At 40.8% G+C, this 27,742-nt stretch overlaps 1 protein-coding gene across 1 annotated transcript; it reads right to left on the reverse strand.

Annotated features, from left to right (window-relative positions):
• Positions 1 to 27,742, reverse strand: Decr1 (2,4-dienoyl-CoA reductase 1). The gene is given in 11 exon segments (XM_036180107.1): positions 1 to 265; positions 361 to 423; positions 840 to 878; positions 880 to 987; positions 2,429 to 2,501; positions 4,093 to 4,192; positions 9,366 to 9,513; positions 10,489 to 10,575; positions 10,705 to 10,762; positions 15,494 to 15,696; positions 27,594 to 27,742. Coding segments are annotated over 11 exon segments (1,008 nt in total). The 5' UTR covers positions 27,663 to 27,742; the 3' UTR covers positions 1 to 205.

A 27,742-nucleotide genomic window follows, 5' to 3' on the forward strand; every position in this document is an offset into this window, starting at 1 on the left:
TGTACTTGATGACCATCTAACCATTTATTAGGGCTGAGGTGCAGCTCAGAGGCAGCACACTAGCATACCAGACACTCTGGGTTTGATCCCTGGAAATACAGACATCATCAATGCAAACATGTATTAACCCTGAAAACAAGCAGAAGCCCATGGTCCATCTGTGTCGCCTCTAGTCCCTTTTGTCCCAGATGAAAATGAAACCATCTTAGGAGCCTTTTGTCTTCCTGATGAGTCTTTCCATCATGTCCCACTCTTCCTTGGTGATCTGACAGAGGGAAACGATGTCAGTTTAATTGGGTCTACACACAATTTAGAGCCCAGTCTCCTGGCCTATAGTAGTGTATGCATCAAATGCATTACCTTCTTTAGAGAGTTGAATTCACCTGACAGAAATACTTCCTCTCCACCATCAAATCTGATGACCTGGAAAAGACACCACAAACCTTTTCACTCCTTCTGGAAAGTCTCTCAACCATCATCCACCTTCATACCCTAAATAAATGCAGTCTCCCTTGGTAGCTTCAATCAAAGCTCAAATTTCAAAGGATAAATCTGAGGTATAATCCAAATTTATTTGTTCTAGTTAGAATGCTCCTTCCAACAAAATCCTACCCAATTTAAAGATCATCTTTAAACAGTGTCAACCAAGACAACTTGAACTTAATAAAATTAATCTATTGAAGAATAGATGTTTAAGATGAATAATGTATAAATATTTTATATGATTTATAGCTAATTAAATCTTTTAAAATCATATTTATATTTAGTATTATTAGGACTGATTCCAAAATAGGGCTCCCCACACCTTCAAAAAAGTGAAGACACACAGCAATGCTTACCGCCCCATTAATCCAAGAGGCATAATCGCTGCAAAGGAAAGGTGGCTAGATTTGCAAGTTCCTCCACAGTCCCCAGCCGACCACAGGGAATTCTTTCAATCATTTCTTTCTCAAACCTTCCAGTTGGGTCCAAACGGCTAAAGGCACCCTTAACAATGAAAAAAGAAAAATTAAGTTTGTGTGTGTGTGTGTGTGTGTGTATAGATGTATTTAGTTTCTTGATTTTACATAAAATACAACTTGTACTATAGCATGCTGTTCACACCTTAGATGTTGTAAAAAGAATGTCACAAAATTCTTTCACAATCACTGTCAGCCAAAACAGGTCATTTTACCTAAATGTACCCTTTAAGAGAAAAATATCTACCAAGGAGCTGTGCTGTTCTCTTAGTTTTCCCATTTCTCCTTTCTCAGTAAGTCATTATAAAAATCAAATGAACAAACAATACACCCCAAAGAACTCTGAGACTACATTGTATGGTGGAGACAGTGTGATTGTTATTTCATTTAGTCAATTCAGAAAAGTAATTCAATGAAATTTTCAAGAGAACTTACTTTCTTCTCTTTTCCTCAAAAGTAAAAATAGAAAAGTTAAAACAAGGGCTCTTAACTTCAGCTCCATCAGAAAGAGGAGACGGCAGTTACACTGGCAAACCTCTGCTCTGTGTCTGATGTGTGGAACACGGCAAGGGGAGCTCCAAGTCCACAGACTCATGAATCATGATGGTTCCTGCTCTTTTAGATCTTTGAGTCCAGGTCAGAGAGCTCTCCCTGAAGGTGCCCAGGGAGCCTGCAGTTCTCCCAAGGCAGGTAAAAAGCAGCAAAGACTAAAAGCACCAGCTAGTGCAACCCTCATTCCATCATAGCTTGCCAGGGAAGGCCGGGGCTCCAGTTTCCTTCTTCTCTTTAACATGAGCTACCTGTGACTTGGGTACAAACTGTTCCCCCACTTCCCCACTACAAGTGTCCTTTCTTGGGAAGCACTCTGGCACAAATGCTCTCACATCTTTCCCAATACTATTGTATACAGTGGGCATTCAAAAAAATGCAATCAGGGGCTGAAGAGATGGCTCAGCAGTTTAAGAGAGATTGTTGCTCCTACAGAGGACCAGGTTCAATTCTTGGCACCTGCTTGATGGTTCCCAACCATCCCTACCTACAATTTCAGGGAATTTACTGCCCTCTGCTGACCTCTGTGGCACCAAGCATACACATAGTTCACAGATGAGATAAAATCTCACACATAAAACAAAACTGAATAAATCTAAAACAATTTTTAAAAGGCAAATAACTACATGAAGCAGGTGATATCTCCTAGTCACTGGAGTGCAGAGAAGATGCTTCTGTGACTACAGTTCTTCTGGAACAGTACGCAGAAGATGCCACTTGAACTGCATGCTTCGGTTTTCAGTCAGTTTTCCATGAGTTTTATTATATATATATATATTGCAGTTTCACTCACTCTTTCCCTACAACAGCTTCAGATCCAGGCATCCCTGGAAAGTCCTCCACACAGCAATCAGAATGCACCCTCCACTGTTTGATTCTTTAATCATGCACAGTGTTATAATATGTCAAATAGAACTCACTTTGGTTTTTATAGGCCCCGGCTGAATTATATTGAATCGCATTCCATATCTACCCCATTCAGCTGCAAGAGATCTAAAAACCAAAGAAGATAAAAATAATAAATTGCATTCCATATTTACCCCATTCAGCTGCAAGACTCCTAAAAATTAAAGTAAACAAAGAACATGGTAAAATCTTGTACTGTGTGTTCAAGCATGACTACCCAGAGTTCACTGTACATTCACTGCTTGCCAGGAAACACACACACACAGGTCAGTGTGTTACAAATAGGCAGGTAACTGAGGCACAGAAAGACTAAACCATTTTCTCAAGGTCATGCTGCCCATCCATCAAACTCTAGGAATCTAGGCCATGGCTACACCTTTACCTCCTCTACTACACAACTTAACAGTTACATTTTAGTGTCCTTAGTCACTACACCTCACATCTACAGTTTACAACAAGAAATGTAATATGCCAGGCATAGAGATACATGCCTTTAATCCTAGCACTCAGGAGACACAGGTAGGTGCATTTCTATGAGTTCAAAGCCAGCTGGGCTTACATGAGAGCTTTGGGCTCATCCCCACCACTGCCTGCAGCCCCAGCTTACATTTACAAAGGCCATTTATTTTTCTTATAACCTATGCACTGGATAACAATGTCTGCAGGTAGCATCACAACTTTATCATCTGAGCAAGACATGGGTTACACAGCTTTAAATCATTAATACCACCTTGTTTAACTAGGATCTACCATAGTTGTTAAGCTGAACTTCAAAGGAAATAAGACTCAAACAAAATCTTGAATGTCTTAAACCAAAATACCATCCTAAGAGAGAACATGGAACCTTGTAGTAGCCTGTTTAGAAACGCACTCTACAGTCTATTTTTCAACATGTTATTTTATAGCTAGCACTGGTATGTTTCTTGTGTATATTTGTACATATATGTACTTAACATGGTTGCAAAAGGAGACTAAAGTTATCTTACAAGATACAAATAATGCAAATAAGGAAGGTAAGACAGAGGGAGGAAGAGGGAAAGGCAAAGGAGACCAGGAAGCATAATGGTGCCAAAAGGAAGCTAAGAGCAATCTATTAAGATGTTTTATGTAGCCAGGCAGTGGTGGCATACACCTTTACTCCCAGCACTCTGGAGTGAGTTTGAGGCCAGCCTGGTCCATAGAATGAGTTCCAGAACAGGGGGCTCTGTAAAGAAACCCAGTTTCTACACCCCCCCCCAAAGTGTTTTATATAATGGCAAATTTGCACCCTATTACCATGACTCTGTGAAAACAATAAGCCATGTAGTTTGTAGTGCCCGGGAGAAACAGCATCCTAATTGCTCAGACATGCAACTGACTTTAGTACAAAACTCAGGAAAACACTCTCTCCTCAGGAGTTTATAAAAAAAAAAGAAAAATTTTTGTAACATAATAATAACCTTAAGACACCAACTTTACAACAGATAAAATTCAGTGAGCTTTTTAAAATTATAGGGTACCTATGGAGATAGTTTGAGAGCATCAGTCAAAGTCCAGGTCAGGAAAAACCAGTCCTGTGGCATGGGAACATGTGATTAAACACAGTCTGCTCCAAATCAGTCTTTTTTTACCTTTCTCTGAATGGAGACCAGAGAACTTTATCTATTTCCAGCAACACAGTTAACACAGTAATGCTCACTTATTCATGGCTTCCACGCCTGATTTGGCTGAAGAACTTGGCATTACGAAGCCTGATCCACTCTCAGCATAGATGGTAGTGATAGCAAGAAATGCAGCTCCTGGGAAGTGAAAGGGGACATTATCAAGAATGCAGCCACATCATTTCCTATCAAAGAAACACGGTTGACAAAAACGGGGCCCTGTGCAAAAAGGAGTCACAAAAACCACAGGGCTTCTTCTTGGTTTTGAGTTACAAGCCCTTATCAATGAACTCTAAGGAAAGTGTGACATCTTGCTGCTAGTCTTAATGTCTTGGGATGGCCGGTCTGCACTCCCCTGTACCTGGCATGTCAACACAAAGACCTGAATTTAAGAAACTCATCCCCCGTAGCCAAGCACTACTTCAATATGAAGATCAGTCCAAGGTGGACTCACATGAGCATCATAAAAACTATACAAGAGACATGATATTGATCCTGTCATTGTCAGATACCTTATGGCAGGTGGAGAAGGCCTGTCCTCCAAAGACGATAAGCCTAACATCATCCTAGGACTTTGGAGTGAGAAACAACTCTGAGAATAGGAACAGGCTCAATTACTTTCCATGGAGTCTCCCTGGGCGTGCACTGACGCCCATTATGCTCCTGAGGGTAAGCATCCATGGAATCTGGCAAAGAGCAGCTGCCAGTGCAGCTGTGAGCTGAACAGTATCTGTAGACCTCACAGAGGGCTGGGAGACAAGGGGGTGATCAGCAACTTAATGAACATTCATTAAGACTTTCTGTAGCCAGTTCAGAAAAACCATACCTAAGGGCTAAGTTAGCCCCAAAGGAAAAGCTGCTATACCCACCCAAATAAACCTTAAAGATGAGTCGTAAAATGATCATGTACTCAGAGTAACTGCTTCCTAAAATAAGGCTCAACACACTTCAAAGGAAAACTCAAAACTTACACTGAGTTAGAAACTTGGGGAAAAGCAATTAATAGAAAGAGTACAAAAAGGACCACAAGACACAATATTAAACATAGAGGTTAGGCAGTGGTAGCACACACCTTCAATCCTAGCATTCGAGAGACAGAAATCCCTCTGGATCTCTGTGAATTCAAGGCCACATTGGAAACAGCCAGGCATGGTGACACACGCCTTTAATCCCAAGAAGTGAGCCTTTAATCCCAGGGAGTGATGGCAAAAACAGAAAGATATATAAGGCGTGAAGACTAGAAACTAGAAGCATTTGGCTGGTTAAGCTTTTAGGCTTTGGAGCAACAGTTCAGCTGAGATTCATTTGGATAAGACTCAGAGGCTTCTAGTCTGAGGAAACAGGATCAGCTGAGGAACTGTCGAGGTGAGGTAGCTGTGGCTTGTTCTGCTTCTCTGATCTTCCAGCGTTCACCCCAATAACTGACCTCAGGTTTGATTTTATTAATAAGAACACTTAAGATTTCTGCTTTATAACAATATTATAAACTTGATATAAGATTTAAAAGAAAACATGTTAAAGAAGGTCAAAGGAGGCTAACTATGGGCCTCTGGGGAAAGGAACCTGTTGCCAAGTCTGATGACTGGAGTCCAACCCTGGAACCCACATGGTGGAAAGAGAGAGAGAAGCTCATTCTGAAAGTTGTCCTCTGACCTCATGTACTCACTGCAGGTGAGTCCACATACACACATCCAAATATGTGCATACTCAAACACAAGTAAATACATGAAATTCTAAAAATCACTGAAAACATAAAAATAGAAATAAGCAACATCTACGGCAAGCAAAATGTAATATCTGAAATTTTAAAATTAATGAGCTTAGCTGTAGAAGATCGTCAGTGAAGACAAGACAATAAAAACTATCCAATACAAAGGTCACAATGGAAAAAACAAACAAAAGACCAGACTGCTAAGTGGCTATGGGACATTCTAGCATGATATATGTGTAACTGGAGTTCTAAAGGGACGAACTATAGACTAAAAAAATCAAATTTGGTAAAAACTATACAGTACAATTCCTAGGCAGTAAACAAATGCCAAGAGGGATAAACGGAAGACAGGAACTATAGAGGAAACAACAAACCACTAGGAAAGGGAAAGTAAGGTCACACAGGTCCCTGTCCTCACCAACCCTCATCAGGGACCACACAGAAGACAGGACGCCTTTAACATTCTGAATCAAAAATCTTGTCAATTTTAAATTCCATAAGCAAGGGAAAATGTCCTTAAACTGAACGCGCTATCTTCCGACACACCAATACAGAGAAAATTCATAGCCCCTAATGTGAATCAGAATGAATTTAAAAACAGCCTTGAGGCTAACTAAAATTAATAGTAGACAGAAATCCAGATAGTCTAAAGAAGTACATATCAGAAATGGTAAGTGTGTAGGTAAGAAAGCATGTTTTCTTGTTGCTTTATTTCTTAAATTGACTGTATAAAGTTAGAGTGAAAAGTGACACTATACACGTATGTAGCAACTGTACCTGGGACATAGTAGAGTCTCAGTAAGTTGAGTGAATTAAAAGTTTGAAGAGTACTCTAGGTTGTGAGAAAACAGATTTTCTACTTCTTACAGAGATATAATACTAGATATGAAAAAATGTAAGTTTAATATTATAAAAGAATAAAATATACTTATATGTTTTACAAAACATTTTAATTAGCGGTGGAGTGCGGTGGTACACACCTGTAATGCCCACACTTTCAAGGCTGAGCAAGAGCTGAGGGAAAGCCTGGGCTAAAGAAGAAGACACTGTCTGAAAACAACGGAAGGGAAGAAGGGAGGAGGAGGTGAAACTTGAGGGACCACAAGAAAGTATTCTGAAGCACACTTCCATAAGGCCTTCTCCACACCAGGTTTCTTTCTGTCCACATATTTGAGAACAGAAACAACATACCGCTCAGGCCAGAGAGCTCGGGATGGAGGATGGTGCTGAGGTCCCTTGGAGGATATGTGAGTAAGCACGGTTAGGTTAGCCATTCCCACAACTCCTGCATCTCAAACTCCACCTTCTAGATCTCTGAAAACAGATTTGCCTCCAAAATCTCCTTGTGAGAAAGACAAAGAGTGTGGAGATTTAGTGGTCCCGGTACAAGACAGGGACAAGCAATGCCAGGTGCATTTTTTTTATTATTCATAGCTGTTAACTTTGTATCACCACCAGCTGTGCTTCTAACTCTAGCTAGGCTGCCCTTGACCTTCAGCCACCCACCATGCCCTCCCCTGACCTTAGGAAGCAACAGTGCACTCAAAGCAGACGCCTTCATCTTCATTAGACGACTACCCCATGACGTGCCTAGACTGACTTCCTAGGTGTTGGATTCCTACATATTTTTGATGAGGGATTATATGCATTGCTTCCCCTGAACCAAAATCCACGCTAACCCAAATTGGTATGTTTCAGATCATGAGCACTTGAGAGCCTCAACTGCTAATCCAGTACCAGGTTAGACCCACAGTACCCAGCTTCTCCAGCCCAGAACACAAACTATCAGGGCACAGTCTCAACTGACAGGAAACGTGGAAGAATAGAAATGGGCTTCCATCTTTTCAAAGTCTTACCTAATACATTTATAATGAAGCCCATAGAATTTTAATCCAGTGTGATGAATAAAAATAGACTGAAGTCTGGGTTAAAATAAAAGACAATAATAAAAAGTGAGTCAGTCAGAAAACTAAGGATCCCAAAGATGAGCAAGGGAAGAAATAAGAGCTCATAAAGCAGAGGAAGAAAATGGTCATGGAAACAGAAAGAAACAGAGAACTGAAAATGAAGAAGTACATGAGGAGCTGAGAGCAAGAAAGACAGAGAGACAGGGTCAGAACAGAGAGAAAGGAAACACACAGAGCCAACAAGACAGACAAGGGGTCAAAACATAAGAGCAGACACACAGAGACAGCCCACAACCCCATCTCCCTGCCCAAGTCTGTCTATCTGTCAGGAAAAAAATAAATTAGTAAATGAAATAACAGTGTCACGAAAGTCCTGATCCAAATCACATCCACTTTGCTACAGTGGAAATGGGTAATGGGGATTGTGCTGGGTGCTGGGAAAGGACAGAAATTGCAAGCATCTTTTAAAAAGCTGTGGCTTTCTATAATCCTGTTCACTCTTCCATGTCTTTATCATCCCTGCTCAAGCCAGTTTGTGAATTAGCCACGCTAGGGAGAAGAATTTGAACCTCACAGACAATTTCTGAACCACAGAGGAATCAAGGTCAGACATAACATCCTCCTCTCCCCACGCCAGCCACTGAGAGTCCTAGGTCTTGTTTGTGTGTTCTACCTACTCCAAGAAAATGCATCAAGCTTCAAGTCCTGACCCCAAATTATTCAGGAGCACAATCTTGTACATCTCTGCTTCAGAGGACACACCATCCAAAGTCTGCTACACAAGGTGGTAGAGAGAATCTAGTAAGCAAAGCACCCTGTCTAGCTCTAGCAATTCTTCCCCCTCACCATGTTTATGCTTGTTTAAGTATACCTACAGGCATTGCACATTTTCTATTTATGTAGACATAAATTTTAATAAAGAGGTTGATTCACAGTTTTGACAAAAATGTTCTAGTAACATCCATTTAAATCTAGTCTCTCTGTAGTGGTCTCAATCTCTCCGGTGTTTGCAGTCTCAAAGATGGCACCTTCATCTGAACTGTTCACCCAGCTAGAAACCATCTTCTTGTGCGTTGTGTTGCTATCAGCTTTGAGACTTCTCCTGCCTCACCACCCGTACCATCTATCCATATGCCAAAAAGAGAAACATCAAACTTCCCAGCCCCACAACGTGGTCAGTGATATTTTACATTAGATCACCATTCTTCACAAGGTAACTCTGTGGACAGCTAACTGTCTATTTTGTCTCGGGGACTTTGCCAGCTACATAGCAAGCCACTTCCCCACAACTGTCTCCTGCCTCCTTTCTCCCTTCTCTATCCACATCGAATTCTCGATTGCTCTCTAAACACGTCTGCCCTTCCCCTCCAGCTGGCCTGTCCAGGGATGTTCCTGATTTCTCATCCTCTTTCTTTACTCATACATTTTTGAAAATAAATCTCAATCGCAACTTATTTCTGAATCTAATCACTGGCCACAGGAAGAAGTAGTCATTCCCATCTCTGAGTTTCCAAATGCCCTTGAAGCCCGTGTTTACTACGACTTACACCACAACCTCTGGTAAACATGGGTCTTTACACCTGTGAGACATACAAGTGCAGACTGTCTCACTTACATCTTGAAGTATGCCAGGGCTTAGCACAGACCCGGCTGAGAAAGTGCCAATAAACTCAGGAGGAGTGAATAAACGTACCTTTCTGTGCTTCAATTAGCTGCTTTCCAACTTCCAGAGTCACATAGGCTGTGCCATTGAGAACTATGTCAGTTATGGTCTTCCAAGCATTAGGAGACAGTCTTTCACTGGGAGAAATGAAATTCCCTGCTGCGTTGTTTATCACCACCTAAAATAAATAAGGCAAGGGATCTGAACATCCCAGTGAGCTACAAAGCAATACCATGAGATTCACTTGATTTTCATGTTTCTTGAATCTGTAAAAACCACTTGTAATTTCCCAACCCCAAAATTCCAAGTCCTGTCTTTAATTAGCATGGACTATAGAGACAACAAATGTAGGTAAGGGTATGTACCCTGTAACTACTCTTTACTTCAACGATCATAAGATACCTTTGCGCCTGCTGTGTTGGCTCAAAGGCAACATCAGGAAGGCTGAGAGGAAAAGACTGAAAAAACTTAAAAGCCTGGGGATACACAGGAAGTTCAGGCCAGCTTGGGCTACATGGAGAGGGAATCCTTGCCCCAGCCTCCACCCACATACACAAATCACCAAATGAAGCCTTTGAAGTTATACTGCCCTTTAATTTTAAGAAGTGGCCATCTTCCCTGGGGGCTGTTGCCTCACTCCCAGGGAGGGCAGGCTCTGCTGGGCTCTGCAGTAGCTTCAGTATTACAGGCCTGTCTGAAACAGCTTTGATCGGAGGAAAGTGTTCTCTTTGAGACTATTGGAAGAAGCAGCTTTTCTCTCATAAATGAGCCAAGTAACAGTAAAGGACTCATTACCTCTCAGGTCTAGAAAGCAGAAATGTGGAATTTCTGATGATATCCCTGGTTTGTGCCATTCTCCTCCATTGAGAAATGCTGATAGTCATTAGGAAAAGCAACCGAGTCAGTCACTACTGCATGCTGGTTATTGTATAATATCATCAAACAAAGTGAAACCAAGTTTGCTCTACAATTATGAATATGTTTTTAAAGTAGTCCTATGGCGTAATGGGAGTGCAGTCCACCTAATCTTTTCTCTGCTTTAAGCAGAGCTGGCATTTGCTCTGGCTCTCCATCACACCAGCAGCTCCTTCCCTCTGTGTGTCCAGGTGGTGTCCTCAGGGGCTTTGGAAGGCTTCAGCCCTGTTGCACTTACATCAGGATGCCCTGCAACTTTGATCAACTCCAGAACGGTGTTATGCACCATATCAGGATCCCGTACATCACACCGAATTGCATGAACCTGCAAAAAAATGATAGAGAGAAAAAGAAAGACTCAGCCGTTTCCAGACTTCCTAACACAAAACTACAAATAAACTATATAAACATTATAATCCCCACAGCAGATTTAAAGAGCTGCTTTTCAATATACCTTATTTCCAGTTTTAGAAGAAATCTCTTCCGCAGTAGCTTTCAAAACATCAATATTCCTAGAAATAAACACAGGTAGCTTCTCATGAGTTCTAAAATGTTTTCATATTATATTTTTCCTTTTAATTTCCTAAGCTAAAGAACACAAAGAAAAGCATTTCTGTTGAAGTATAAAATTTATACTTTTAGGAAAATCAAGTTGATTTCATTTTTTTAAGTTAAATTGAAATAATTTTCATATATCTGAAACTAATCCACAGATTTAATCACTTTCATACGAGTAGCTTTAGCAATTATCTATATATCAAATTATTTTGAGGGTTTTGCTTTGTTTTGTTTTGGAAACAGAAACTCAAGTAGTTAATATTGATTTTCAACTCTCTTAGGCATTAGACAGTGGCCTTGAATTCCTCATCCTCCTGCCTCTACCTCCCATGTGCTAAGATTAAAGTATGTTCAGCCACACCTGACTCACTTAATTTAAATTTGAATTGTTTCCTTGATTAGAATCATTATATTTATTCTTCAACCAAAGAAATATATTGCTGTTATAATCCCCAGGGGTTTCAGTTTAAATTTATGAGTTTGAATCACCCTTAGTTCAATCTTACATCCTTGAAAGAAACACAAAAAAACCAACCATGAATGTGAACTGTATAGCATCAAAGTAAAAATACCATTTTAAAACTCTTAAAAACATTGCATTGAGAACATAATAAATGTTCCAGTCAATTTGCAATTGTATTGACATACTGACTGTCACTGAAGTGATAACTTGAGCAAAGTTTTAAACAAGGCTCTGAAGATCCAGATTTCATAGTAAGATGGTGTACCATACTTTTCCTTTGGGGCCACCAACCAGCTCCCAAATCATGACATGGAGACTTATTATTTATGAATGCTCAGCCGTAGCTTAGGCTTATTTCTTGCTAGCTCTCATATAAACTGTTTCCCTTCATCTACATTTTGTCTCAGCGCTTTTTACCTTTCCTTCTTTCTGTATGTCCTACTTTCCTGCTGTCTCCATGGCTGGCTGGCAGCTGCCTGGCTTCTGACCCAGGGCATGTCCCTCTCTTTCTCCCTCATTCTCTCTTCCTTCTCCTCTCTGGAGCCTAGATTTCTCCTCCTACTTATTCTCCCTGCCTGCCAACCCTGCCTATCCTTTCTCTGCCTATCCACTGGCTCCTTATTAGACCAATCAGGTACCTTAGGAAGTTTCCTTAGATGAAACAGCAACACATCTTTACATAATTAAACAAATGCAGCATAAGCAAATGTAACATATCAATACATCACTAACAAAGGCAGCATGAACAAATATAACACACCTCCACATACTTAAAGTAATATTCCACAACTTAAACAAATATAACACATCTTTGCCTAGTTAAGCAAATATCCCACAACATTTCCCTCTTTTATCTAAATGAAAAAGGATTTTAACTTTAACATAGTAAAATCATATACAGTAAGAACAGTTACCAAGTAATAATTACATTTACAATAACCAGTTCATTTGTATTCGGCAAATTCAGAGAAATTACTTTTAATTATTTATCCTACCTTGGTGAATCCAAATTCACCTTCTATAATAACTAAGGAAAACTGTAACTATAACTATCTAGTCTTCAACTCCATCAAAGACCCCAGAAGGATATATATTACTTGAGTAGACAGAAAGTGCAGTGCAAACCACTTCTGAAATAACAGAGACATCTGGCTGCCTGGACAGTCACCCAAAGTTCCCCTGAAATGTTGAGTCATCCATCTTCAGCCTACAGGTCTAGGCTATCTGGCAGACTCTTCTATGAAGCAGGACTTTTGAAGGACTATCCTGACTAGTCTTGGCAAAATTCAGCAGTCACTTTCCTGTGTGTCCTGCAGAATGTCTGGCAGACTTTTCTATGAAGCAGGAATTTTGAAGGACTGTCCTGCCTTATCTTGGCAAAATTCAACAGTCTTTTTCCTTTGTATCTTGCTTATCCAGTTTGTACAGCATACTGTCAGCAGTCAAGGCAATAGCAGTTTCTTGCTCAGATGGCTAACTTTGCCAGAATGAAAGCAAAGTCCATATGGAGGTTCTTTAATTTCCATCATCCTTTAATAAAGTAGATTGATGCTGCCAGGAGCAAATGTGTCTCACTGTCATGAAAAGACTTAGGTTATTAAACATCTTAAATGACATATTCTGTAGGTCTCTGAAGTGTTTGAAGACCATCTATCTATCTATATAAATATAACTAATTAACCTTGGAAACATACCTAATATGACTACAAGTTTGATTATTACATATAACTAACTACTAACCTGCATTTCTTAATTATATATTTTATTTTTAAATGAGCTGCATAAGCACAATAACCCAAACAAGAGTAGAAACATACATATAGTATAACAAAAATAACTTTAAAATTTGTATCAATATGCCAAAATCCATACCAATGTAAAATATTTGAGGCTAATAGTTGACTTTTTGTCCTATATTCCTATATTCCCCCTAAATGATGACAATCATCCATAACACATCAAATAACCAAAAACCACCCACCCTACTTCTTGGGGCACTGTGTTCTCTAGACTGCTTCCTGTTGTCTGTGGGTGAAGCATCTTTAGGGAACCTGAGAAAATTGAAATAATGGTCAAGTCCTGGGAAAATTAATTGTAATATTTGTTGTCCAATTTCTGTGGAATGGGAAAGTACAAGGCTTATCTGCAATCCTGTCTATAATAGTCACAGCCAGCAGCCTTGAAGCTATTCTGGATGCAGAAATCTGAGGAAACTGTAACAGAGGCACTGCTCTGAGAGGCTGGATCACCTGGGCCACCCATTTGCATTGTTATCTGGTCCCCTTACTCTGAAAACACACAAACTTTCAAATGTAACATACATATCTAGAGTAATGTAAGTATGGACTGTGCATTGTACACACAGTGCCAGCCAAAGATGACTTTTTGTTTTACGTTTTAGCAGGTAAAATATACATTACCTATCTTGTAGTTTTTTCCTAGTTTTAATTCTTTATGTCTGAGGCCAGTATTCTCCCCTGATCAAACCTGATCTCTATTAACCTTGAAGAAATCCACAGCATAACCACTTCCTCAATGCAATATATTTTCTAACTTCCATTTTAAAGTTAAAGCATTCCTAAAGTGTCTAGGCTGGTTTAATTCAGCAGTCCCTGTTACAATCCTACATCTCTCAGCAGCTGTTGATCACTCATCAGCATTCAAAAAATTCATAGTCAATACATCACCATACAGGATCCAGGCTCCCTGTGAATTTCCCATCTCTATGTGGCTTATTCTTTTTTTATATTACTTTTCTCTTTCTTTAAAGACTTTATTATTTTTAAACTATTTTTTTCTATGACTGTCTATACCCTTTTTCTTTTCTTTCTTTAGCCTATGTACATTTTTAAAAACACTGGAACCTGTTTAGAGGGTTTTTTCCATCTGGACTGGCTTTACAAAGTGCCTACAGCTGCTCACTTTCAACATTTTCTGACACCTGAGCCAAACTTTAAACTGCTAAGTGGGAGGGGGTAGCCCTGCCCTCTCCTCTGTCTGTGAGAGACAAGGTTTACAATCCATGAGCCTGGCGAAGGGCTGTGTTCAACTGGGAACTGCATTCAATTCACCCCAGCTCTGGGATGCCTGTGCCTACTGCAGAAGGTGTCCCACCCAGCATGCTGTTTCTACTCAATGTGCCAGCTTTTTTTTCAGCTATCTCGGGCTCTATGTGAAAATTTGGTTCCCATGTTGGAATGCCAAATGTACCAGGCTTTTTCTTTTGGGCCACCAACAAGCTCCCAAATCATGAAATGGAGACTTATTATTAGCTATGAATGCTCAGCTTTAGCTTAGGCTAGTTTCTTGCTAGCTCTTAATCACTTAACTATTTCTCTTCATCTACATTTTTCCTCAGGGGTTTTTGACCTTCCTTCCTTCCTTCCCTCTCTCCCTTCTTCCTTCCTTCCTTCCTTCCTTCCTTTCTCTTTCTTTCTTTCTTTCTTTCTTTCTTTCTTTCTTTCTTTCTTTCTCTCTCTCTCTCTCTCTCTCTCTCTCTCTCTCTCTCTCTCTCTCTCTTTCTTTCTTTCTATATGACTTACTTTCCTGTTTTCTCTGTGGCTAGCTGGCTGGCAGCTACCTGTCTTCTGGGCCCAGGTATGTCCCTCTCTTTCTCCCTCATTCTCTCTTTCTTTTTCTCTTAGACTTAGGCAGGCAGGTTGAAAAAGCAACACATCTTTACATAATTTAACAAATGCACCATAAACAAATGTAACACACCTTCATATAGTTAAAGTAATATTCTGCAAATTAAACAAATATTTAAACAAACCCATCTTTGCCTAGTTAACCAAATATTCCATAACAAGATGATATATCTACCTAAGAACTTCTTACTGTGTGGCTTTACATCCATCACAATATGTATGTTGAAATTCTTGTCCACCTTAAAGCAACCCTAAGGGTTGAATCCATTATTCTGTCATGGTATTCATTATCAATTGAAATAGTAAGAAGGATAAGGAGCCCAACAAAAATCAAAACTACCTCCATATAGTCCTTTAGAACTCCACCTTCATATTCAGAAAATGAAAACTGCAAACACCAGCAGTTTCATAGTCCTTACTATTTTTACAACTCAAATTACAACTGAATTTTTCCAAGGTCATTTATTTAATCATCTTACAGAATGTTTTCTGTAAGATGCAATCCAATGGCCCTGGAACACTGTGTCTGTAATACTGTGGCACAGTTTTTTCACAAACTCTCAAGCGCCCCTTACCTGCTAGCTATCACACACTGGGCACCCAGGCTGGACAGGAAAGTCGTCATAGCCTTGCCAAGGCCAGTACCTCCCCCAGTGATGAAAGCCACTTTTCCTTGGAAAGTATTAGGTGGTAGCATCGGCTTTAAAAGGGGCAGGAAGAATTTAGATTGTGGAGCATCGATGCTTTGATGCAGTGTTTTTGTTCCATGACTGAAAAACTAAAAGAAAAAAATGAGTTAAGACTTGTACACCTGTATATTTACAAAAGAGATGAAACCTTCTAACTGTCCATCATTATTGAATTTAAGCACTTTTTCTGAATAATTAAACATAGTAAGTGAATATAATTATTAAGTACTATAATGAGGGCTCCAGGGCTTAGACAACATGGGAAAGAAATTCCTCCATAGTCATATGCAAGTTCTTAAACTGCTTTTTGTCTCCATTCCTTCATTCATAAATGAGACCAAAAAAAGCATCATCATGGGACATTGTAAGGATTTCACTAGTTGTGATAAGTAAATAAAAACAGTAGTACTTAGAGAAAGGAAGGAGTGCACAGCACGTAGCACTCCGGTGTAAATGGTGGCATTATTATTTGCAGATGTTATGTTTACATTCAAGTATAGAAAGTAATACAGCTGGCCAGGCAGAGGTGGTACTTACCTTTAACCCCAGCACTAGGAATATAAAGGCAGGCAGGTGGATCTCTGAGTCACTGCCAGCCTGGTCTACAGAGTAAGTTCCAGGACAGCCAGGGCTACACAGAGAAACCCTGTTTTGTTTGGTTTGTTTTTTGGGGGAGAGGAGCCAGGAGAGTAGCACACACCTGTAATCATGGACATTCTGGAGGCTGAGGTAGGGAGATCACAAGTTCAAAGCCAGCCCATTAACAAAAAGAAAAGAAAAATGTAGATGAAAACCACATTCTGTCTTTGAATTACTAAAGACAATTATTTTAAAATTTTTATTCCCACTATATTTAAAGTGAAAGGTAAATAACTCAAATTAACTTAAAACATATTCCTTTTGCTTAGTTTTATATTTCACAGTTTAAAAAATCAATTACTTGTGAATATCACTGCTATTCTCACACATTTTAATTATAAAAACAAACTTTAAATGAGGAGCAAAACACACAGTAAAGGGCTACAGAAATGGCTTGGCCTCTTTCAGAGGACCTGGGTTCAATTCCCAGCACCCACATGGTAGCTCATACTGTCTGTAACTCCAATTCCATGGCTTCTGACACCCTCACACAGACATACATACAGGTGAAACATCAATGAACATAAAATAAAAATAAATTAAAAACACATACACCATAAAACTAACATTCATTTAGTGGTTACTATGAGCTAGAATTAGATAACAAACCATGTAATCACCACAGACTTGAAATAGGTATGATTTTTACCCCATTGCCTAGCAGAGGTTCAAGGAGGTTATGAACTTTGGAAGTTGTAGGACCACATTCAAATATAGACAAACTCTGGAGCCTGCTCTTTCAATACCCTGGCACACTGCCTCTGGCTTTCCTCTAAGTTGCTCTTAAGTTTCATTAATACACCAGCGGGAGATGTGACATTTCCCCATCAGGTAGGTCATGCTGGCAGGATCAAAATTCTAGATCTATCTTTGCCTGCTAGAGTTTTTCTGTATGCTACATAGCTGTAAATAATTAGATTGGGAGCAGACCAAAATAAGGCTGACCAACTTTATATAAGACAGCACTTACGGTGTGATGTTAAGTCAATTTATATATATATATATATACACATACATTATTTCCTTAATTACAAATAATAATCAATGTTCAGGTGTGGGGATGTACCTCAGTAGGCAGAGTACTGCCTAGTATGTGTAAAATCCTAGATTTAATGCCCAGAACTATACAGAAAATGAGGTGTGGTAGTGCACACTTGTAATCAGAGTACCACAGAGGTAGATGCTTAAGGATAACAATTCAGGGGCATCTTCAAATACATAGCAAGTCTGAAGCCACCTGGTCTCCATAAAAACACACTTAGGACAAAGACAAGAAGGAAACAACCATAAATAGTGAACTATGTGCCACCTGCCCATGCCACCTGTGGACAACAGTTACAGACCATGTGCCACCTGCCCATGCCACCTGTGGACAAAGCTACAGACCATGTGCCACCTGCCCATGCCGCCCGTGGGCAAAGCTACAGACCATGTGCCACCTGCCCATGCCGCCTGTGGACAAAGCTACAGTATAAATTCTGTTGTCATGCTCATTTTGCAGATTAGGAAATTGAAACTCTAAAAGGACAAATAATCTACTTTTTAAAATAATGGCAAGGGAGCTGAAGAGCTTACTCAGTGGTGAAGCTTACTCACTTACTGCACTTCCAAAGGACCTGAGTTCAGTTCCAGCACCCAGCATCATTCAGCTCATAAACACCTGTAACCCCAGCTCCACGCAATGTTCTCCTGGCCTCTGAGCACCCCTAACATGGCAGACACTCACACAAATACATAAATAAAATTTCTAAAAATAGTAAGTCTATAATAAATAAAATAATAGTAAGATGTGAAGACAAAAATCCTATGTGTCTGGCTTCAGAGACTCACTGTACTTGGTTGTTATCACTAAGTGATGGGGTTATGGACAACTTGTTTTCTTTTCCAAAATCTACTGAGCAAGTATGATCTTCCATAATCAGGAAGGTTAAATTTTACAAATCTGGTTATGTCTCATCTTCTTCATCATAATTGTATCATCATATTGACAATGCTGTTCTCCCACCACCACCACCACCACCACAATATCCTTTTGCTACAATGCAACAATCCAAGCAGCCTACAATCATCTCTTTCTTTAGAAATGGCAGATTTGCCTAAGACTTCCACCCACCTCCACAAGGACTCCATTAGAATGACGAATCAGGAAATTTGTGCAAGTGGGCTGGTAAATTTGTCACTATCTGGGAATGATGAAAAAATGTACTGAAATGTTCAAAAGGCTCTGCCATGAATTTTTATTTATTTGGGGTTAATTTGTGCAGGAAATTTGAAGCTTTCTAAAGGATAATTAATCATTTAAATAAAAACATTTAAAATATTTTTTTTGTCTTTTGTTTTTTGAGACAGGGTTTCTCTGTGTACCTTTGCGCCTTTCCTGGAACTCACTCTGTAGCCCAGGCTGGCCTTGAACTCACAGAGATCCACCTGGCTCTGCCTCCCAAGTTCTGGGATTAAAGGCGTGCAGTACCACCGCCCAGCTAAAATATATTTAAAAGCATTTTATCAGCTTTCTAAGTGGCAAAGGAAGTATACAAGATAAAAATATTATATTTGATAATAGCAATCTGCTGTGTTAATGAAGTAGCATTTCATGTCTTAGTAAGTTCATATGATCTGATTGATAATAATCTTATGAATTCCTTTCCTCACACTGAAAGGGAGACCGCTTACTTGTTTTCTTGATTGACACCATCCTCTAGTAACTAACAGCACATGTGTGAGCATGAAATCAGCCATCTCTTTGCCTAATCACAAGTTGTCTATTAAGACTCACAAAGTGACTAGATCTCACAGAACCATGGTGTGATCGTGCCTCTTTTTACAAGGCAAAATCCTGAATAACTCAAAACTGCATCTGGCCACTTCCTTCTGAATTATGAAAAGTGGATGCAACATAAATGGGCCTTGAATTATCTTCAGATCTTGCATTGTGATTTTTTTTCTACATGTGGCTTATTTAGAAGTGAGTTTTTTTTTCTTTAGTTAGAAATAATAACTTTCTCATCAGCATTGGTTTCCTTGTAGATATTTGATGTCCTCACTTTTCAAAACTTTCTAAAGTCTTCATATTTTGGAAATGCCTACTTATTACATGTTGAGCTCTAAATCTGCCTTAGGAAGACCAACTCTCACCCACTCCCACTTCCATACTCAGCAGCATCTCATATCATACACAGCATGTACATCAAGGGTGATTTATCCTCAAAATGGCAATTTTGAGAAAGTATCATCTTTGTCCTTTCCTTAAGGGATTAAAAAAACATAGATGAGATTCATTTCTAAATTACTTATTGATTGATGCTAACCTAAAGTAACCTGTTAAAAGACAAGCATTAAGGAGCAAGAGGCATAGTTCTGTGGTAGAACATTTACCTAGCATGTACAAGGCCCAGGGTTCTAGTGCCAGCATTGAAAACTAAATACATCCTTATTAAAATTCTATTTCACTTTTTACAAAAGTTGATGAGACTATCCTAAAATTGATATGGAACTGCAACAGACTCGAAATAGCCAAAGCCATTCATAAAGCATGCACCTAATACCCACTGAAAGAAGAACACAGATCACATGCTGAAGGTGAACACTGCCACAGATAAATTGTCCAATTGCTCAACAATGTCTGTTGAATACCAACAATGTTAAGGTTAACTAAAATATACATGCATTGGTAATCTTAGGCCAAATGTGTATTATGAAGCTAGCAGCAAGTCTTGAAACTTTGAATCAAGATTAAGATGCTGGGAGACTTCACATAAAACTCACAAGTCATACAAAGACTACATGAGTCAGTACAACCCTAAGCCATGCCCACCTGAGGTAAGTTTTGCATCTGCCCAGCCTCTAGTCATACAAGCTAAGTGTGGCCCTTTCACTGAGAGGCCTTCTTCATTTACAGAGCCTTCAGGGCCCTCAGACATTTGAGTGATGACCCCTTGTCTAAACAAAACCCACGCATCAATACGAAAGGAGTTGGAACAAGTTTGGGATTTTTGTAGATCAGGTTGTTGGTGTTGTTTTGCTTTTTGTACCACAAACAAGCTCCTGGCAGTCCATGTAAAATAAATATCTTTTAAAAAGTAGTACTTAAACATGCTAGATTTTTTAAAAAGAAAAGTCAGTTTCAAATCTGTAAAATTCATTAAACAATAGATTTTCATAGGGAAGTTGTGAGGCTGAACAGATCAATATTTAATAAAGATTGGCTCAGATATTCCACCACCAATATAATGACTGTTGATCAGGCCTCCACAATTAAAATGCATGCTTTAAAAGCATGGATACATCCAGAATCAAAAAGACAAAACCACACACTTTGATCTCTCTCTCTCTCTCCTCTCTCCATCTGTGTGTGTGAATTTGAAAGTGCAAAGGCACGTGCCAGAGATCAACCATGAATACCATTCCTCAGTGGCTGACCACTGTGTTCTTTGGAACAGGGTCCATCATTGATCTGAATTGCTGCTTGGGCTAGGCTGATTGACCAGCATGTCCCAGGAGTCCCCCCACCTCCGCCTTCCCAGGATTGTGTGTACTACCTGACCCAGTTTTATATAGGTTCTGAGGACTGTACTTGGGTCTTCGAAGTACAGTGGTCTCAGCTTGCTTTTCTAAAGCCACTTCATACCAGTTCCGACAGTAAAATCTATAGCTACTATTGCTGAAGCATTCCTAAAGCTTGCCAAGAACTTTCACCTCCTAACCTTTGCTCTATTTTTCTCGATAGACAAAACTACTCTTTTTCAACTTGGCAGAAGCACCAGTCAAAACTAGGTGAAAGTCACCATTTCCCCTCTGATTGGTGCCTACTTCTCTGGGGATCAATTTGGCAACACTGATCAAAATGTCACATGTAATACCCTTAGATCGAGTTACAAGCATTAAGGAGCAAGAGGCCTAGTTCAGGGGTAGAACATTTGCCTAGCATGTACAAAGCCCTGGGTTCTAGTGCCAGCATTGAAAGCTAATTACATCCTTATTAAAATTCTTTCACTTTTTACAAAGTTGACAAAACTAACCTAAAATTGATATGGAACTGCAACAGACTCGAAATAGCCAAAGCCATTCATAAAGCACGGACCTATTACCCACTGAAAGAAGAACACAGATGACATGCTGAAGGTGAACACTGCCACAGATAGTTTGTCCAATTGACCGACAATGTCTGCTGAATACCAACAATGTGAAGCATTATGTGTTAAAAGAAAGATGCAAAGCAAGTGATGCATAACCTCCACAATGTGCTCTTTCAGAAGAGGCTATCTTCCTATGTGTTGACACAATTGCAGAAGCTTCTGGAACAACCCACAAGAAACTACTCATTGTAGTAAACTATCAGAAAAAGACTAACGAGGTAGACGCAGCATAATACTGCTTGAGAATTCTACATTCACTAGATACTATTTCATTTGAAATATCCAACACAAAATTGAATCGTGTGTGCAAGCACACAATACAGGAAGGTCTGATATGGAAACAATACTAAGAAAAGCAACACAAAAACAGTTCTTAAAGACGCCACCAGCCGGCGCACGCCTTTAGTCCCAGCACTCGGGAGGCAGAGCCAGGCGGATCTCTGTGAGTTTGGGGCCAGCCTGGTCTGTCAAGTGAGTTCCAGGAAAGACACAAAGGTACACAGAGAAACCCTGTCTTCGAAAAACAAAAACAACAACAAACAAAGAAAAAAGCCGGGCAATGGTGGTGCATGCCTTTAATCCCAGCACTTGAGAGGCAGAGCCAGGCGGATCTCTGTGAGTTCAAGGCCAGCCTGGTCTACAAAGCAAGTTCCAGGAAAGGCACAAAGCTACACAGAGAAACACTGTCTCGAAGGAAAAAAAAAAAAAGTGGGAGTTTGTGCAGACTGTTCTTTAACTGTCATATAACATCAGTTTGGTAAAAACTGGCCAACCATGTATTTCAAAGGATGTGAAAATGTGTACCTATTATACTTCCAAAGCACTCCCTGTATTGCCTGCATATAAGTCTTCCATTGCTTCTTGCAATTTTTGTCTGGTTGCTAGAATGTGCTTGTCTGTGCTAGCCACATGTCCGTTTTAGTGTCCAGACACTGCCTTTTCAGTATAGCACCTACAGTTCTTAGCAGGAGGGACAGCTCTTCTGTACTTTCCAATACAGAAAGCAAGATTCTTAGAGAGAAAGAACTGCCCCCAGTACCCTGAATGCCGAAGATCACCCTAAAAACTTAAAGAACTAAATTGTTCAAACTCTGTGACCCACCCCCACTCTTCACCTGCTAGCTGAAGTGCACTCTGTAACCGTGTGTGCTACCTGAGCACCCCTACCCACCTACAACTTACAACAGAGCACTGCACAGAGAGCTGTGTACCACCTGAGCATCTCTACCCACCTACAACCTACAACAGAGCACTGCACAGAGAGCTGTGAACCACCTGAGCCATCCCCTACCCACCTACAACCTACAACAGAGCACTGCACAGAGAGCTGTGAACCACCTGAGCATCCCTACCCACCTACAACCTACAACAGAGCACTGCACAGAGAGCTGTGTACCACCTGAGCATCCCTACCCACCTACAACCTACAACAGAGCACTGCACAGAGAGCTGTGTACCACCTGAGCATCCCTACCCACCTACAACCTACAACAGAGCACTGCACAGAGAGCTATGTACCACCTGAGCATCCCTACCCACCTACAACTTACAACAGAGCACTGCAGAGAGTGCTGTGTACCACCTGAACATCCCTACCCACCTACAACTTACAACAGAGCACTGCACAGAGAGCTGGGACGCTGAGCTCCTGGGGAGCTTAGATCTTGTTGCCACAGCAACAATGGGCCTGGATGGAAAAGAAAATGCATTGCTGGACTCCAAAGAATAGGCTGAATCATGCAGTTGCCAGGAGCAAGGCAGAAATTTCATTTCTGAGTAATGACACATCTCATAGAATGAACCAAAGTCCTTGAAAAAGTCATTACTCTGAGCTATGGGGTGTACTTTCCACCATTATTACAGCTCTTATCTATTTGCGGTTAGATGCAGACCAAGATGTTTCCCAGTGCTGTGTAATAAAGGGAGATGAAACAAAGATGAATTAGGGAATGGTTGGAGGTGCTCCACTTGTCTTCACTCCTGTCTGCCCTTGAGACATCTCTTCTTGACTCTCTATTGCATTAGCCAAAAGTAACATGACTCTGATCATTGAACCAACAATCAGAATTTGCTTATGTGGAAAATTATTAGACAGAAAACAGATAATTATGGTAAAGTTCATCCACTTACTTATTTTTAGCAAGGTTTTAATTGAGCATCTACTCTGCCCCAAACACTATTCTAGGCAATGACAATGTAGCAGTGGACAAAGAAATAAAGATACACTATTCTATCTTGGTGAGATTAGATTTAGGGGAATGGGATAAACAAACTAAGAGAAATATACAGTATATTAAACGTTGGTGCATGTTACAGGATGGCATAGAATGGAGGTAGGCCATTGCTACAGGTAGAAGTGGGGCTGGAGAGATGGTTCAGCAGTAAAGATTCTACTGCTCTTCAAAGGCCTGGTTTGGTTCCCAGCACCTGAGTGGTGACTGAAACCATCTGTAACTCCAGTCATAGGTAAACTGATGGCCTCTTCTGGCCTCTGCAGACACGAAGAATACATCTGGGGCAGAGACATACATGAAGCCAAAACATTCATACACATGAAATAAGGATAAATACATATTTTTAAAATTAATCAATAAAAGCCAAACAGTGATACTTTGGTGTTATCTTCTTCTTCCAAATGGAAGAAAGAGACAGCATTTCTTCTGAAGCTCTCCAACATCAAGGACACCAAGCAAACATGACTGCATTTTACCATGATGTCCTTAGACCAAGATCAGGAACTTCATATACTACTTTCCATGTCCTAAGATACAAACTATACTACAGCAAATCATTTCAACTTGCAGAAATGGGCAATGACCCTTTCCTTGTTGATACATGTTAGTCTTCAAAATGAAACTATCATTTTTATATTAATTTATGTGTATGTGTTTATATGTACAAATATATACAGGTGCTGTGGTGATTTGAATAAGAATGGCCCCTATAGGCTCATATATTTAAATGCTTAGTCATCAGGGAATGGAACTACTTGAGAAGGATTAGGAGGTATGACCTTGTTGGAGGGAGTATGTCACTGGTGGGTAGACTCAGTTTTCAAAAGCCCATACCAAGCCCAGTGTCTGTCTCTCTCTCTCTCTCTCTCTCTCTCTCTCTCTCTCTCTCTCTGGCTGCCCTGATGTAGAACTCTCAGCTACCTCTTCAGCACCATGTTTGCCATGCATGCCGCCATGCTTTCTGCCATGATAATCATGGACTAACCTCTGAAATTGTAAGCCAGCCCCCACTTAAACACTTTCTTTAATAACAGTTGCCATGGCCATGGCATCTCTTCACAGCAGTAGAACAGTGACTAGGACATGTGCCCACTAAAGACAGACGTGGGTGTCGGATCCCCTGGTTATGACTACACGACATGAGTGCTGGGAAAAAGATGCAAGCACTCTTAACCCCTGAGCTATCTCTCAGGCCCTAGGTTGGAATTTCTTCTTGGGCCCTCCTCCTCCAGGCAGCCTTGTCTGCCTCTGCATACACAATTTCATTCATCTATGCATTATAATACACCATGTTTTCAGTCTGTCAGAGCTGGTAATAACCTTTTTCACACATTTTTGGTGTGAACCGTGGTGATAAATTTTCCAACCCCACAACATGGTGTGCACGCACAGTCACTCATGTTGCACGCTTCTTCCGTGCTTACTCTGTGACAGGCCCTGTGTTGGGGACAATCAGTGAACTAACCAGTTGAGACAGAACTACAGACGGGATAACAGAATTGTAAATAGAATGAAGAAAAACTTTGTTTTTTACAGAATTGTTACTTTGTACCTTATTTAACTATATAAACTGCTCAGATTAATACTGACCAGGAATCACTTTTATAAAAATAATAAAGCGATTACTTGAGATAAAAACTAAAGGTCAGGCAGTGAGCACCAACAGGCCAGAGTCTACAAACTCAGGCAAGTTTTACACCTTCACTAAGGAATTTAACCTTACAAGACACACGGCACTGCCTTCTTCTTCTTCTAATTTTTTGTTACACCCACTATCCTTGCACTAGATGTGTGTCAAAGCCTAATCATGAGATACTAACCATCACTCCAGAAACATAAATGAATCTATTTCCACACTCTCTAAAGAAAGCCCAACAATTACATTTCATGATAAACAACTGATTAAATTAAACATTTTCTCAGGAGAATGAAATAAAAACTAAGATCAAAGTCCTTTTTTTTTTTAATCTCAAGGACACAGCACTTGGCCAAGCAGGAGTCTTAGTTATTGACTGGTTTGAACTGAGGCATACGTAGGTCAAGATTCAGTCTAAAATGGCATTCACAGATGGTGCTTATGACAATTGGAACGTTTCTCTGACACGGAAAGCTCTCACTATACAATGTTTCTTGGCAGCTCATCGTTCCTCCCCCAGGATTCAAACTTCACTCCAGCCTCCATGTGCCAAGCAGACAGGCACCTCTATTACCTCAGAACTTTTTTTTTTTTTTTTTTGAGACAGGTTCTCTCTACATAGTCCTGGCTGTCGTGGAACTCGCTTTGGAGACCAGGCTGTCCTCTGACTCACAGAGATCCACCTGCCTCTGCCTCCCACATGCTCGGAGGAAAGGTATGCACCACCATGCCTAAACATTTTTCTTAAGCTAATGAATTTCAAAGCATCAGATTGCAATCGTTTTTAATTCATTTTTCCTTCTCGAAGTGCATCATCCAGTGGTATCAGAAGACTGGGATTCTGGTCTGTGACTCCGGGGCTGCAATCCCAACAGCATCGATAGGTCAGAGATGTGGCCAGTACAAGAAGGACTAGTTCTCAGGAAAGAAACAGCGGTTTTGTCTGTCTTTACAATGCTGTGTTATCTTAAAGACAAACACTATCAATACAAGGCTCGCAGAGAACAGACCACTTACGGGAGGCTCTCTGACTTGAAGAAGTCACCTGCTCTCCTGCCTTTACATCTGGAGCCCTTCCCAGCCCGTGTCTGACCGCTATCCTCCCTCCCTTCTCTGCACCCCTGGGACTCGTCCTTTCCTACCTCGCTGCCCTCCAGTACCCTATTCTTCACACCACCCCATATTTTTCTAATGTGAACACTACAGGTGAGGATAGCAATTGGTGGGCTGACTTTTCTATTTGGATAAGGAAATTCTGATTTTTAGCTTAAGATCTTTAACCTAGTTAGGGGCAAGGATTGCCTTGAAATAGTGCCCTTTTTTTTTTTCTTCTTCTTCCACTTCCTTTCCCTCCCTAGTTTCTTCACTTGCCTATTTTATTTCCATTGTAGACTTGGTGGGAAAATGTTGAAAAGCAAAACAAAATAAGCTTGAGGGAAACAAAAATGGATTCCACCATGAGAAGCACCTCTAGAAAGTGAATCTAACCGTGGTTTAGGTTTTTATTTTTTTCAAATTACTTTATTACACTGTGCTTGTTTATTGGGGGAGGGGGGGAAGGCCCAAGCCTGCCTGACAAGAGTTGGATCCTGGGACCCAGCGGGAGAAAGGACTTTTGGTTTCTTTCATTTTCATGTACATCTGCTTTGTGAAAACTCATTATACAAAATGAAGTCATTCCTGTCACATCCCAAAAAAAAAACAAAGCACTGTGGGTGGGGTGGGGGCTTACGAACGATAACGCTGCTCAGGGGAGGCTTCCTCAGCAAGGGAACCAACCTGCTAACCTACCCTTTCCTACCCACAGAACTGACAGCTATGCCCGCCAGGCTAGCTTTGACTAAGAGCTTGCCAGTGCTAAAAGTAGGTAAAAGGTCAGTGGACTTCTTCCAAAATAATCTGAGTTCCCATTCTAACACTGGACAAACCAGAGTTCACCCAGCCTACTTGTGTCCCATTCCCTGCTTATTTGCAAACAAAAGTTCCTTTTTCGGAGGTTTATACCTCTTTTTTCCCCCTACTCTCTTACTTTCCTGCGTCCTGGGACCCTGGGCCTCCCTCCCCTCACTGCGTCCCTGGAGCCCTCTCCTCTCTCCTCCTCTCTCCCCCAAGTTCTGGAACCTTGTGCCCTCACACCTCTCCTTGCCTGGCATCTCTCACGTCCCTGCACCCCAAGACCCTGGGCCTGGTTCACCTGCCCGCGTCCCGGGATCCCTGGCCTTCCCCCTTCCCTGCTCTTTCTCACCTCCCGGCTCCCAGGAACCCCGGTCTTCCCGCTTCCTCGGCCCGGGACCCCTGGCCTGGGGAAGCCAGCCTGGCCTCACCACCCCGCGCTGCCTTACCCTCAGAGGACCGGGATCGCGGGGCAGGCGGGACACCCGAGCAAAGAACGCGCGGCCCTGCAGCGCCATGTCTCCAGCAAAAGTGCCGGTAATGCGAGGGCCCGCCCCGGCCGGAAGTCTCCGTTCAGGGCGGGGACCCGGCTGCGACC

This window comes from Onychomys torridus, chromosome 2 (genome assembly GCF_903995425.1).
Source record: "Onychomys torridus chromosome 2, mOncTor1.1, whole genome shotgun sequence".
NCBI lineage: Eukaryota > Metazoa > Chordata > Mammalia > Rodentia > Cricetidae > Onychomys > Onychomys torridus.